Below are 15,569 nucleotides of genomic sequence, written 5' to 3'. Positions count from 1 at the left end.
GGGCCTCTCACAGAGGCCACTCCTTCAGCCTCCTTGATAGCAAAATGTTGCTGTAAGAGCCCAGTGCAATACCAAGCAGTCTTACAGTGCAAGTTTCATTATGGCTAGATGAATTAAATTGAATGTACGGAGTGAATCTGGTGTTTGTTAAAATGCTTTTTCTGCAAAACATACAATTTTTTAGGGAGGAATAAATGAGTAGCTTTTTTAATCCTGCGTTCTGACTTACATTTAAATCAGATACTTTAAGACTGTTCATTTACTTCAAGACCTCATTGGGACAGTTCAGAAATAGAAAGCTCAAATTGCTTCTTGGATATTTAAAAAAACAAACAAGCAGATGTGTATCTGGCCTTTGTAGTATCATTGCTTAAATTGGTGTATGTCAAGACTTCTGTAGCAAGAAATATAAAATATTGATAGTAACTGCAGCACTATTTTTTTACTACTTTCAATCTTTTTTTTTTTTTTTTTTTTTTTTTTTTTTTTTTTTGGAAAGTACAAAGTTACTTTTCAGAGTAGTCAGAGCCACTGGAGGAGTAGATGGTAGTTTGGGGTCAGCTAGTCTTCATGAGTAGAGAAACATACTTAAGTAGTACCAGGAACTTAAGTGTTTTCCAAAAATATTCAGACATAGTTATTGCTGCAATATAAAGGGGCTTAAAAATAGCCAAAATCAGAGTCTTGGATAACAGCATTTGTCTGAAGTGTCATAAGTGAAGAGTTTGTAGTTCACATTAAATGAATGGAAAAGGAAAGCATAACTTTTTTTTTCAGCAGTATTATTCTGAAACGTGAAAGCTGGAAGGGTTAAGCACTACATTAAAAATACAGTTCAGTATTCTACTACTATTACTTACTCAGAGTGGATCAGAGCACAATCTCTGAAAGAATGCAGTTGGACAGATAGGTCACATGACTGATCATACACTTCATAAAGTAAGCTGAAATGCAAATACTGCTGTGGAAGTAATGCCTCCTGTTTTTTGTTATGTTGGCTCACGATGTCAGAAGAGAGTTTGGTGGTACTTCCTGCCAGTGTTCTGTTACATTTTGTTGCCATGTGACAGATGGTAGCAGAGGGACAAAGGGTGTCTGGCGTGGAAGTGCAAATGAAGTAAAGGTGTGTCATTGAATTCCTGCATGTGGAGAACTTGCATTCATTGATATTTGCTGAACATTTATGGAGACCAAACAGTGGAAGTGAGCACAGTGAGGCAGTGGATGGTACATTTCAGCAGTGGTGACAGCAATGTGAAAGACAAGACAAGCCATGCGTATTTTTGTGAGCAAGGTGTGCAGGCCTTTGTTCATCACTGGTGAAAATGCGTAGCTAATGGTCGTGCCTATGTTAAAAAAAATATATATATATTGTTTTGTAGTTGAGAATTTTGTTGAATAGTGCTGTTCTTGTTTTCATGGAAATAAATAGGAGGCATTATTTTCGGATCAACCTGCTTAAATAAAAGGCACCATAAAACTTACATATACATTGTGGAAGTGGATCCTTTAGCATTACAAAGCTTTCTGTTTAGTTTTCTGTGTAATCCTGGAAAACTCCTTTCAGCCTAAGCCATTCTGTCATTCCATTATTGCTGGCCTGGTGAATATCTCCTTGCTTCCCACTGCAGCTGGCTAGAGCCATCTCAGAAATGTGCTGAACAAGGAACAAAAATGGTCTCTACTTGTTTTTATCAAAATAAAGCTAGTTTCACAACAAATGCTATTCAGGTGTTTTTTTTTTTTTTTTAAATACTTGAATGCATTTACAGCAAATCTCATTTCTAGGAGTTAATGCAGAAGTACTGAAAAGCCTTTTTATGTGTGTACTTCTATTATACAGCTTGTTCTCTGGCAAAGAACAGAACAAGCAGAATTGTAACCAGAATATCTAAACACAGAAGCAGACAAGATGTGTACTGTGGGTTTGGATTTCAGAACTAAATTAGTTATAGTACGTATAATTGTGCAGTTCTTAGTGTAAGAATAAAGAAGAAACTGGTAAACTTAATTAGGAATAAAAACCAGTTAATTTATTTTAAAAACATTTAGATTACCTTTCACATGGAAACAAATCTAGAGTAACAATACTGTTGTTCAAGGACAGTAGAAAATAAGAGAGTAGTTGAGAATAACTTCTATATTGATGTACTTTTAAGACAGTCTCAGTCTTTCTTCGCAGGATCTTTCCATAATCTGAGACAACCCTCTGTTCACAGGAACCAGTGCATAAATCTTGTTTGTGTATCTGATGATTCTAATTCTCAGTCTTTGAATGTATAAGGAAGATTAGAGCATTGTAAAGGAGTTTAACAGATTTCCTTCAATAATAGAATTAGACAGGAGCTCTGATTCGATATGCAGAAGAAGCTAACGAAAAGCAAAATCTTGAAAAGACTTCATTGAAAGATTGGGAAGTTGCAAGAGGTGTATGCCTTCTGAGTGTCCTGGAAGAACTTCACAATTAAGCTGATCCAGCTGGTGCCAGTATATTATAATATCTTATTCAAGTTTTATGTTGGATTAGAGCACTAGTCAGCAGTGAGCTTACAATGGAGGATGAGAGACACTAGTTATGCTTTAGTTTGTAGTACTCTGTTTTAGATTTATTCCTTGTTCAGCAGGCTGAGGACAAAACAAATTTTATTGGGGAAAAATGAAATTCCATTAAGGGTTAAGGAGATGTGAATGTCAGAAAGGTCTTTGGAAGTCAGACTAAATTCATAGTCCTTGGGGGAAGCTGTTGAAGCCTTAAGTGATCAGCTGTACTTCCCCATCTTGCTGACATTGTTTGCTGCTGACTGTATGGAAGTCTGTTCTTCGCTATATTGAATAAAGTGTGCCTTTCTGGTCAATTTGTTTTCATGAGTTTGTGCCGTGTGTCATGTCGATCATACTAATCACCTGCTGTAACTCATGGTTTTCTCACTTGTGGACTGTCTTTAATTGTTACTTTGTTCTCTAGGGCTTCCTTTACTGCTCTGCAGCCAAGTCTCCTCAGTATTTCCCTTTTCTTGTTCTTTACTTCTTATGATAATAGTCTCAGCTTTAACTGTGTACTTTCTCCTCTAAACTTGGCAACTACTCTATACTTCTGTTTTGATCCCATACAGCCCTAACCTCACCAATTCAGTTCACGCCCTGTCAGCTTAAAAGGGAAATGCCTGCTCTGTCTATTAACTACTGTGGATAATCATTTATTTTCTTTCCCTTTCATCTCCTTGTACTTAATGAAGCTGGTTCTGAGGGCCTATGGAAAAGCATCAGGCTTCTCTGAAGCTTTTACCCAGCCTCCACTCTTCAGTTCACTTTGCATGATTGTCCTGGTCTTTTAAGGTGAATGACAAGTCCATAACTGAGTCACTTTGCTTTCAATTTGTCTAATAGTCTCCTGTTTTCTTGCACTAGTCTTTCATGCAGTCTCAGGGTATTTCATAGATCCTGTCACTGCTTTTATTTTTTTTTGTGTGTTTTTGTACTGCATGTTAAGCCTTCCATTCCAAGAAGATAAAGATGATGACTCAGTGAAATTTCTAACTGCTTACTCAGATCAAATCCATGTAAAGTTCCAAGTTCAGGCTGTTCCATGCAACTTACTGCTCTAAGTGCTTGTTAATTGTTTTCCTCTTAAGAATATAACTCTTCTGTCTTCATGCTTTTGGTGGTGCAAATTTTGTAGTTCTTAAACTGTCTCCAGTTGTATCTTCAGTATATATTACATATATATACATATACATTCAGTATATATTACATCTGTGCAGGGGGAATGGACTAACCTGGTAACTGACTGCGTTGCCCTGCATGTGTTCCCTTCCTGTGAGTGATCTCAGATCTCCAGTTACTGGCGTGGCAGTTAAAAATGTGTGTACTTGCCCTAGTAATTTTTTCAACCTGTTGAATTCTGGGATGTATCAGCTCTTAGCAGGCAAGCAGTGAAAGGCCTGCTGGCTCACTATTCAAAATAGCAAACACATTGTTTCCCTATTCACTGTCCTACTTAATCGTTTGGTCTTGCTAGTAAACATTTATTGTTTACAGCTGTAACTCAGAGTAGACTTTTTCTTATGCCAGAGTACATACCTCTAAGATGTGTCAAAATCTCACACTCTTCCCTTCAGAAGGGAAGAAACCAATTCTCAGTCATTTAAATGTCATTGTATCTTTTTGGTACTTTGTAACACTTAGGTGTTTTGGTTTTATGCCTCTAAACAGGCTATTGCTTCTATTTGTTGTTGATCAAGCTCACCACCCTAGATTTTTCACTATTTGTTGTTAACAAAATGTATCACCAAAATTAACAGATGTTTGAAAATACTTTTCACAATAGGTGTCACAGTAATTTTAGCAAACGAACAGAGAACCTGGTGAGAAAAGGGTTTCTTTGTGCAGGTACTGTGAGTTGTTAAGGAATAGAAAGTTTGTTGGAACAGTCTGAGCAGGCCAAGTGCACTGCAGAGTCCTGTATTAATGAAAACTAATCAGGAAGAAGATGAGCGTTGCTGTGACTATTTCCATTAAACAAAGGGTATAATCCAGGAAGTTCTTTATGCTTGTTTTACAAAAACGAGTTTGTCTATTGTTTCAGTTCTATTTCCTGGGTATAACAATATGCAGTTTTGCAAAATTCTGAAATGGTTTAGATTTCTTCCTTTGCAGAGTGATGGCTGTTCAGATTGTTTTTTTGAAAACATGCAAAAAATGAGCTCTGAAAATAACTTTTTAATTATCACTTGCAGATAACTAAAGGATCGGTTACAAATGTTTGAGTAACAGGAAGTGTTATTAGAAAGCATCGTTAGCTTGAACTGTGCGTTCTCTGATAAGATCGAAGGATATTCAGTGAAAGTATGACAATTACCATGTGAAATCAGTAGAGGCAGTATTTTTACAAAATGCGTTTTAAATTGGTGATGTTGCTGCTGTGGATGTAAGGCTGTTGTAGGCAAAAACAATTCACAATGTGCTTACCTATTGCATGGACCAAATCAACTTGTAAACAGTGAAACTGCTCATAGGCAGGCGGTGCATAGTTGTCCGTATAGTTCATGTATCATGAGATTTTAGCTTCTAACATAAGGTAGCATGCTGTCAGAGATAGGAAGTTGGAAATACTCTCTCTAAAGGGAGAAAAGGCCTCCATGCCTGTCTTCACTTCCTTCAGAAAGCAGAGCAGTTTCTTGTTTTAATGTTGTAATCTTTTCTTCCAAGATCAAGGTGTGATTTTGAAAATACAGAGATGATTCTGTGGTATTAGTATTCTGTACCCTGTCCAGTGAGCTTTTTAATAGTATTACTATCCTGATTTATGCTAGCAGGCAGTACTTATGTAATTCTGTATAGTTATTCATGTATAGGGAGTGGTAAATGAGCTACATAAACATTTGAAGTGATGATGATAAACTCTTTTTTTCATGCCAGTACGATGAATTGGTTCCTGCATCCCTGACAACCAAATATGGAGGGTTTTATATCAACACTGGTACCCTGCAGTTCCGCCAGGCATCTGACTCAGAGGATGATGACTTTGCAGAGGACAAAAAGCATAGGCCACCGAAAGTGAGTGGTATTAATTATGCTTTTTATACAGTGGGCAATGAATGAGGTGGGCATCAAAATAGATTTGGTACGCTTAAATGCCGTAGATGAAGAGACTGAAAGCAGAGTGATACACGGTACTGCCTTATTGCAGTCTCTGTTTTGTGGCTGTTGCATAAGCACTTAGGAAATAAGTCAGGATGCCCTTAGACTGTTCAGTCTTAGAAAACTAAAAACCTGTTCAGGCAGGCTTACAAGTTGTGTTCATCCATTGTATGTAAGTGACAGATAACTACTTAATTTTGTAAGAATTTTATTCCCTAAGATGAAAACATAATTTTTTCAACATTGCTTTTCTAATTCTGTAGAAAATAGGATTTGAAATGTTCTTGATACTCAGAATAGTAGTTAAAAGAAAATGTCTGTTAAAATAAATTCACAACATAGAAATAGCTGTGTTAAAAGATGTGTGTGTATGTCTGTATGTATATCCTGCGTGTTTCACAAAACGCGTACTGTATTGTGTGCTGAAAATTTTTTTCATACAAGCCCTTATGGTGCTATGATTTGTATTTGTAACTTACTGCTGTGCTGATAAAGCAGCAGTGTTTTGACTGTTGCTGCATAACAACAGAACAGTATGAAGAGCTTTTCACCCCCACCTTTTCCCTCCACCATTCAGCTTTCCCAGTCAGCCTCAGAAAGTAAGCTAGGGATGGCCAAGTTTGGAGGGGAGACCAGTGATCTGAATAGCCAGAAAGATATGCCATATTGCACTGTACTTAGCAATGTGACTGTGGTAGCAGAAGAATGGAGAACTTGGTCTTCCAAGGTGACTGCTACACAGAGAGGCTATGTGGCAAGTCTACTTGTGCCTCAAAAAAGTAGCGTTGGAGAATTATCAGTAACTGGTATTGCTGCTGTGAATCCAGTTGTACTGTTGGCCTTCACACACATCAGGATATTTTTTTCTGGCTCCCAATTGGAAAGTGTAAAGAAAATTAGATGTTTCTTGCTATAAAAATGTTTTTTGATGGAAGAATCTTTGTCCTGTATTAAATTTGTTTTGTAGATAGCAAAGTTAAAAGAAAGTGAAGATCGTGGAATGAAGAAGCGCAAGCGGAAAGATGAAGGGATGGAAAAGGAGAAGAAGCCTCGGAAAATGAAAGTTCCTAAGCAGTTGGGGTAAGTTTCTTCCTTTAAATAAAATGTTGAATTGTATACAAACTATGTTTCTGAGATTTTCATGCCGTAGTGAGATTATCACAGTTGTTTAGGATTTTGTATTGTTAATTCATGTCTAATAGTTAATAGATGTTGGTCTGGGATGTTTTGGGGTTTTTTTTTACATAAACATCCTCCAGGCTAACTTTCAGAATTTTGTGGGATAAGAATGAGGGAAAAAAATCAAAGAAAAAATGATTTATGGAAAATATAGAAATTCTGAATCTGTGAATAGTATTAACAATCATTCTTCTACCCAGAGTTTTCTGATAGTAAGAATTATGTCTTTGTTTTCTACCTTCTAATGAAAAATAGCTTCCTATCCCTAGATTTCTATTCTGGGAAGCTGTAAACGCAGCTTGATTATTCTACATATTCCTTACTAATTTTTGTGTACTTTCCTGTGTTTTGAGGCTAGTGTGGAAGGGTGATAGCCTTGTAAGATGATAGGATTTTTAATTGGCTTCTGGAAAACTGTCCTTGAGTGAACATAGTCTTATTGTAGATGTTCAGTTGGCATTGAAAACTTGTTGGTTGTTTTTTTTTTTTAGTCAAGGACAAGGACTGGGGGTTAAACGTTCAGTTTGAGTGGCATGTAAATGTTGAGTCTGCATGTAAAAATACTTCCTGGAATGAATTTTTTACATACACGTGGTGTGCCTAAACTTTAAGTAACCTTGCTACTGTTCTGGAGTCTGATAGGCAAGTTTGTGTTCTAGCAGTGTCAATCTAACTGTAAGTCTAACTTCAAGTTGAGACGTGTAGATGAGAAGTGTAGCGTAAATGAACTTTTTCTTGAGGTATATGTAACATAGTTAAAAACAACAACAAAACAGAGCTTCAGTTGAAGATTGTGAAATCATATGACAAGCAGGAGTTTGAGGTAACTGGTGGAAGAGTCTGAAGCTTGCTTCCATCTTCATGCTTCCATCTGCTAATTTTTTTAAAAGTTCTAAACTTCCAGTTTTTTCAAGGCCTTAGTTACCTTTAACAAAGTCACGTGCCATTCTAATGAAATATTTCTTTCCTCTACAGAGTAATGGCCTTAAATTCACACAAATCTGAAAAGAAGAAAAAGAAATTTTATAAAGACTCGCTCTCTCTGGCTGCCATGATCCGTAAATTTCAAAAGGAGAAGGAAGCCATGAGGAAGAAGGAATCTAGTCCAAAACCTCCAGTGACTATTGCAACCTCTACCCCTAGTAAAATTCCTTCTTCCTCTCTCAGTGCAGGAAATGATATCTCTGACTTGAATCTTAAGATCAGCGATCCTGTCCTCTCCATTTTTGGTAGCACAAATGAACGTGATCTCCTGCAAGAAACTGAAAGTGCCCTGGAGATGTTGGGAGACATTGACTTTGACAAGTTGCTTGATGGCACTTCTGATGGCAGCCCAGTATCTGAGCTGTCAGGAGAAAATGGAAATGTCACTCATGCAACCTACACCTCTCAGGTCATGACACCCAAGCAGGTGCCTGCCCTCCCAGAAGGTCTGCCTATGCTACTTGAAAAGCGCATTGGAGATCTTCGAACAGTAAGTATGAACTCAGTAGTGACGGCTTGCAGTCAAGAATCTGAGAGAAGGAGGAAGAATATTTAGGATCTGAGTTGTCATCCTTGAAATGCTGGTTGAAATGCTAAAAATGTAGCATTAATGTCAGTGGTTGTATTTATACTCAGATAAAAATGGACCTAGAGGGGATGCAGCTCAGTAGTTGAGGTGGTGTTTGTTTCACGGTGGAGACAAGGTATTCTACTGAATCTTAACATGTTCAACAAATTGTAATGTTTTATTCCGTAATGGGAATATCACTGTTAATTTTGACTTGAATTAGTTACTTAAATTATTAATATTTATGAGTTTATGCTTCCCCACCAGTTTTAAAGAGGAAGCCTTGAAATACTGTTGTAGTTTACAATCTAATTCAGTCTGGAATTCTGCCTTTGTAACATAAATTATGTGAACTTCCCAGTTTAAAAGGTGGGAGTGGAGGGGTGGGAACTGAATGTTTTTTTTCTGAAATGCTGCAGTGGAGTCTCAAAAAATATTAACCAAAAACGATAAGTTCCCAGCTTACAAACATCCCCACAGCTTACTGAAAGGGCTCAGAGCTGTTAAGGTATTATATGCTCCTTGTTTCAGTTGTGGATGTTATGTGAATGTGGAGAAGAAGATTGTTATTTGATTGTCCAGATTCTGATCTTACCTGTGCAGTTTTTCCTTGCTCAGAATAAAGTGCAGCTTTTCCTTACTCAGAATAAAGTGCAGCTTTTCCTTACTCAAGAGTAAGTTTTATAGTCGTAGTTAAACTGCAGTTTTCTACATAGTGACAGACAGCAGCAGAGCTTGCTTTGCTGTTACTTAAATGTCATAGTTATCATTATTCAATCTTAGCTGTATATAAACGTTGAAGAATATTCTTAGTTGTTTTAAAATGTCCAAAGCTAAATATGAATAATGTGAGTGAGAGGATTGTCAGCCTTCAAATTTTCAGGTTAATTTTTCAGTAAGTTTCTAGCAAAACAGCAGTAGAACTGGGTTAGGCCAAAATTAAGGAAGTGTTAGCTGCCTGTCCCAGCTTCACGCTATTTCATTAAAAAGCCCCATTCAGTTGGAAGAGATGTTTTCCAAGAGAAAACTGAATTAATGTTAATTCTGTGGTCATCTACTTGTGGTGACGTTTTCTGGAAGTTTGGTGCTGGCTGAGCAGAACAATACTACATGTAGACTCTGGGAAGAATAGGCTGTGTATTGACTTAAAGGCTGCAGCTTCCTTCCCTTCTACAAATTGCCATCAACTGACATGTTATCAGTGACAAAGGAGTAAAAAAAAAAAAAAAAAAAAAGCTTCTTTACAGTTTTTTCCAGACATTTATCAGGTTCACATATTTAGTGCTCTTTAATGCAAAGAAAGAAAGGTAAGCTATGTTCCATGAATGGAGTTAGGTAAGCTATGTTCCATGAATGGAGTTAGGATATATCTAGGCAAGAGAGTAAAAAGATTTAGGAAGCTGCTGACTATATACAATGAAAGCTTCCTGATCTTCTTGTGTAAATTAATGTTTTCTAGTTCCCTAATTGTGTAATCCTGAATTACTGTGGCAGAGGACAATATTGCACACAAAGCAGGGAAGTAATAAAATGCCTGTTTTCTGTTATGATGATAAATGTCAAGATAGTCCGTCTGTGGAACAAAAAATCCCAACATTGATAGCAGTGTTTCTTGACTCTGCTGATTTCATCCTTTTCAAAGACCCGAAGCACTGTTAAGTATGATAACATAACAATGAAATTGTTCTAAGATCTCTCGGGACTGGAAAGTCAAAACATCTTTCCTGCCACTTTATATAGACTAGAAGGTAATAACCTTGTGTTAATTATTCTTAAAGATACTGGATCTAAGACTTTCAAACTTGTCTTGTTGGTATCTTATCACTTGTAAACATCTATAACTTTTCTTGTTTTTTAGCAGAGAAACTGCTTCAGTAATCTTAAAACAGATAGTGCCATCCCCTCAGCAGATGACTTTACAGTAGGAGGTAGTGAACAGAGTGCAGTCCTTACAGGAGCTAAAAAGCCTACAGTATATGTTCATGACTGAAATGGTAAACGATCAAAGACAGTTGTCTGCTTTACAGTTTCTGATGGAGTAACAGACTCCTATTTTACTGTGCAATGTAGATTTCACAATCTCAGAAAATATTTTTTCTAACATAAGTGGGTCATTTACAAAGAGGAAAAACAGTAAGTATTTAATAGTAATGAAGGAATTTTGTCAAGTTAACACTTGCATTTATTTATAATATTGACCTATGTTGTCAGAAATTGCTAACTAAAATTCTTTAAAGACAAATTAGAGCTTTTCTCATTAGGCTGCTAGCCACATAGCATGTTGACTGCCCACAGTAATTGTCATACAGTATGATGATAACGTGTTTGCGTAAATTTCTGTAAGGATGTACTTTTTCAGCTTCTTCAGATATTCACTCTCAGGTCCCATTGCTAGAATGTCTCAAGACAGTAAGTGTTGCAAGTTGTTTTTTGTTTTTCTCTTGACTTCCATAGATCTTTAGAATGGAAAAGAGTAGAGAGTTTTTACTGATTTTTTTTGTCTTTTTGTTTTTGTTGAACAGTGCAGGGAATTGAGTTGGCATTTTTGTGGCTGCCATAGTTTGTGGACAGTAAGAATCAAGGCGAAAGAAACAAGGATAAAGGAATTCTACACAGGCATTCCTGAGAGACTAGGAAAAACTTCTAATGAAAGGAAATGCACACACAAGTTATCTTGCTTTTTTCCTTCCTTCCCAGACAAAAATACTAAAGAGCTAGTAGAGAAGATTTTCCTGTTTTCACGCCCCAAGTCAAAATTTGGAGACAGTGCTCAACAGCACCAGAAAATGGGGATGAGACTTATTCATAGCATACACAGTTCTGTTGTAGAAATCACATGGAAGGGTTGAGATGGATCCAAGGAAGGCTAGAAAACTGTCACTGGGCAAGGTACATAAACAGAGGAAGAAACTAGGCCTTTTATACTTGGACGATGGTGATGTGTTGACAAGTCATACGGGCAGGAGCATCAAGCAGTGCTGCTTTTTTTAAAGCCATCAGTACTACTGAGATAATAAAACTGCACTCCTTGTGTGTTTTTTTTAGGGCTATTGAAAAAACATCAGCAATCCAGGCAGATTCTAAATAGAGTGATTGTGTACACTAGAACAAAGATTTATTTGAGTACGATTGTAATCTGCACCTTTTCTAAGTAGTTAAGAATAGTGGATTTTTTTCCCTAGCAATGCTGTTTACTGAAAAATAGGAGTATGATATAGCTGTAAAAGTAAAGCTGCAAATGTTGAGATTAAAATGACATCTGTGAACTTCTGAATATTCTTTTTTGCTGTATTTTCAGGCTGCCAAGATGTTTGATGAGGAAGGCAGGAAGAAGTTTTTCACACAAGACATGAATAATATTCTGCTGGAGTAAGTGCTTATCTGTACAACCTTTCCTTTTTGGAAATGGGGTGAAAGGAAAAGTACAGAAGAGGAAGTATTGTTGAGTTTGTTCCAACAAAGCCCTTAAAAGTCAATGAAGGTAGATCAGTCTGAGCTAGTGATTAGGTAAAGAGACTTATATATGATACAATTCCTGTCATGACTATCTGTCTGTCTTTCTCCACTGTAAAGTGTTTTGTAGTGCCCTGTGTCCTTGACTTCATGTGTAAAATTCAACAAACTTGCCATTTTTTTCTTGCTGTCCCACATCTTCATAAATCAAAACACCTTTAGCTTTCATGAAGAAAAATGCTGACTCTTCCTATTCTATAATCCTTCAGCTAAGCATTTAACATACAGGGTATTATGTCTTTAGTAATATTAAGTAATAAAAAGAAGTAATCTCTAGAAGACTGGCAGCCAAAATATTACCAATATTGATGTGAAACCTCAGAAGTAAAAAAAATTCGGATAGCAGCATTCAATGTTGCTGGGGAAGTATGCATCTGCAAGTCTTTTTTTGGAATGGTTTCTTACCATTAAGACTACTTTTTTTTCTGAAAAGGTCGTTTAACAAATCTGACAATATATCCCAGGCTGCTATTTGAAGTATGCATAGCTAGAATGTTATGCATACGAAGCTTCATTAGGTTTTTGTTCAGTTGTCATCTTCATCTTGGAGTACCTCACTGGTTGGCTGTCTCTTGTTTGTTTGTCAGTATTGAGCTACAGTTACAGGAGATAAATCCTGCCATCCGCAATGGAGTGTACTCTCACCTTGAGGCTTTTGTGCCATGCAATAAGGACACACTGATAAAGCGTCTGAAGAAGTTACACCTCAATGTCCAGGTAACGGGGGGGAGAGTAGCTCCAGTGTGACTCAAATATGTAACAGTAAGGATAGAATGCAGCAGGGTAGAGCAACAGCCATTGTCTCAAGTAAAGGAAAAGATTCTGTATCTATTGCTAGATCAGCATGAATGCTTTTTTGTCTGCTCTTGTCACTACTTTAAGGACAAATATTTTAAGTATTTTAGACTTTCCTATTTTGGGAATTAAATGCTTTTGTATTGAAAGCTGGATAGTTTTACAGAGTAGATAAAGAGCAAGAGAACTAGAGAGCCACAATTACTGTGGTTATGACAGACTAAAAATTACTGTTGCATTCATTTTTGTGTCAGGAAAAAAAATGAGTATATGGATTATAGATGACCAGCCTGTATTATTTGTGCATGTATGCTGCTTTTAAGTCTTACAAGTACTTTGCTTCATTTGCAGCTTCCTTCCTCTTAAAGAGTGTGTATTTATTTTGAATTAAAAAGGTTTCTATGGTCTGAAGGGTCTTTACGTGGTTCTTTAGGTGAGCTTTAGAGCTAGATCTTGCAGAGGATCTGAGGATGTGAGAATTCAGAACCTGCTGAGTAGGAAATCAATTTCGTATGCTATTTCTATACTAAGCTTTAAGATATAATATAAGATATAAAACAGGACTGAGAACACAAAGTTGGAAGATTATAGAATCATAGAATGGTTTGTATTGGAAGGGACCTTAAATATAATCTGCTTCCAACCAGAATGTTCCAAGGTATGGAAAAGAATTTAAAATGCAAGGAAGTACGTATTTTTATTTCAATTTAATTTTTGAAATTCTTAATATCTGGAGACTAATTTAAATTCATAGTCCTTGCCTTTCAGGCACATAAAAAAATTACTTCTAGTAATAATCTAATACATAGGCAATTGAATACATAGATTTTGATCATTACTGAAGATATACTACGGAGTTTTTGGAGACTTCATTCATCATATACTTTTTAAAAAATATAAGTGTTCATCAGTCAAGTCATTTTGCTTTTTCCCCGAGGTTTTATTCCATATTTTGATTTGGAAGGATTATTAAATGAGATTGTTACAATGTTTTGGGATGTTCATGACTTGTTTCCTTGTGACTATCTTTCATCGTTTCTGGTCTCAAGACTACATTAATTGTATGAGAAATTTCAAATGCATGCATTAATATTTCCAGTGTCAACTATTGCCTGCAGCAGTGCTTTCTATGTGATGCTTGGATCCTGTTCTGTGCAACAGTATAGCCTATTGGGATTGTGAAAGAAACAATTTCAGAGAAAATATCTTATGTTATTTTTATATTGCATCTGATAGGACTAATTTGGTGTTTCTTTTGTGGCAGGATGACCGCTTGAGAGAACCACTGCAGAAGTTGAAACTAGCTGTCAGTAACGTCATGCCTGAACAGTTATGCAAATATCAAGAGGATTGTCAGGCCCGTAACCTAGCTAAGAATGCCAAGTAAGTATTTCTGGGATCTGCATGTTCACATTTTAGAGTTTACCTGTCAGCATGCCTCAATGTCCTTCATTCTCTGAGCTCAGCAAAGCATTAAGCTCTAGCTGAGTTGTACGAAGTATATGGTATTGTTTCAGTGATGTCATCACCTGACTTCAGAAAGAAATTTCATTAGCTGAATGAAATAGATTTTGAGAGAAAGAAATTGTGAATTGTGAGGAGACTGGGCATAACCAATGTGCTGGGCTAATGAAAATAGGAGCATGTGTTCAAATTTGTGATTCTTCTTTTTTTTTTATATTTTAGTTGTTTCCTGCACAGTTAACTGATTTAGTCTCAGAGAATCATTAGCAGATTGATCAGCATCTCTGCATTTCCCAGGAGAAAGCACTACATCAAACTTAGAGTCAGCATCCTTGGCGGGATCCATACAGTGTGTCGTCTTCACTTGTATTGGAGGATTGTGAAGCAGTGAGGTGTGGGGGTAGATAAATTGTTTGCCCTTTTGGGGAGGGTATAGCTAGAATGTGAAGATAGATCCCTTTTTTTACTTAACGTCTAACACAGTGCTTCTTCAATGAAACATTTTAAATGTTGTATATCTATAAAGAAAGCAACTGTTTTAAATGTAGGTTGCAAACAGAAGATGAACGAGAGAAAAATGGATCAGAGGAAGATGATGATGAGAAACCTGGAAAGAGGGTTGTGGGGCCCAGAAAGAAGTTTCATTGGGATGACACAGTAAGGTGAGAAACTACATTTTCCACCAAGATTTTTTCCTGATCTTGTGTTAAAGTCTTGGCAGAGAGTGTTGTTACATAGCATTGTTTAATAAATAATCATGATCAGAAGTACATCTTTTTAAAAGTTTGGGGAAATGCTAAGAGGCAAAATAGGCAAGCTAAAATGCTGCACTGTAAACATGCTTTTCTTTAACTTGAAAGGCAAGATCATCCCGTGCCCAACCCTTTTTTCATTGCTTGGTCATGTACTTTATCCAAACACAGGAGAATTTTCCTGGACACAGAACCATGGGCTTTTTGAAGCAAAGAATAGAGGTATAAGCAGAGTTGCACCTGCTTATTCCACCATTCTGGGGGTGTCACAAAAAGCTGTCACACAGCGAGTGGTAAAACTTGGGCTACAATAGAACAGAGAGCCAAAATCGGGTGTGCTGTTTGGGCAAGTTTCCCAGTCCTTGGGAAAGCCAGCATCCACACTGTGTGAATCTTAACCCATCCTGTCACGTTAGAACACAAATTCTGTAATCTCTTAAGAACAACACACTCTTCTGAAAGGCTGAATTCTCCTTTCTGTTTCCCAGAGTAGCTTTTACTGAAAAATTAGATTATTTAGATTATTTGAAGAATAACAGGCTTTTAACCAGACAGATCCCTCTAATTTACTTGCTTATGCAAGTTCTAAATTGATTTTTGAACAGGTATAAATACTATTAAAAGGGGCTGTTGAACTTCTCACTTTGAATCTTTTTTTTAATCTATATTATGTT

At 36.7% G+C, this 15,569-nt stretch overlaps 1 protein-coding gene across 1 annotated transcript in view; it reads left to right on the top strand.

Moving 5' to 3' along the window:
- Window positions 1-15,569, top strand: part of UBN2 (ubinuclein 2) — a gene marked incomplete at both ends in the record, with an annotated part of 47,908 nt that overhangs the window by 15,749 nt on the left and 16,590 nt on the right. Inside the window, 7 exons of the mRNA XM_079549287.1 lie at window positions 5,419-5,556; window positions 6,608-6,720; window positions 7,795-8,293; window positions 11,670-11,740; window positions 12,472-12,601; window positions 13,944-14,062; window positions 14,692-14,805. Coding sequence (XP_079405413.1) covers window positions 5,419-5,556; window positions 6,608-6,720; window positions 7,795-8,293; window positions 11,670-11,740; window positions 12,472-12,601; window positions 13,944-14,062; window positions 14,692-14,805 — 1,184 coding nt within the window. The remainder of the gene's footprint in view (window positions 1-5,418; window positions 5,557-6,607; window positions 6,721-7,794; window positions 8,294-11,669; window positions 11,741-12,471; window positions 12,602-13,943; window positions 14,063-14,691; window positions 14,806-15,569) is intronic.

The sequence above is a fragment of the Tetrao urogallus genome (genome assembly GCF_951394365.1).
Source record: "Tetrao urogallus genome assembly, chromosome: 1".
Lineage (NCBI taxonomy): Eukaryota > Metazoa > Chordata > Aves > Galliformes > Phasianidae > Tetrao > Tetrao urogallus.
Note: the sequence above shows the minus strand (reverse complement) of the source record. Positions and strands in the feature narration are given on the sequence as shown.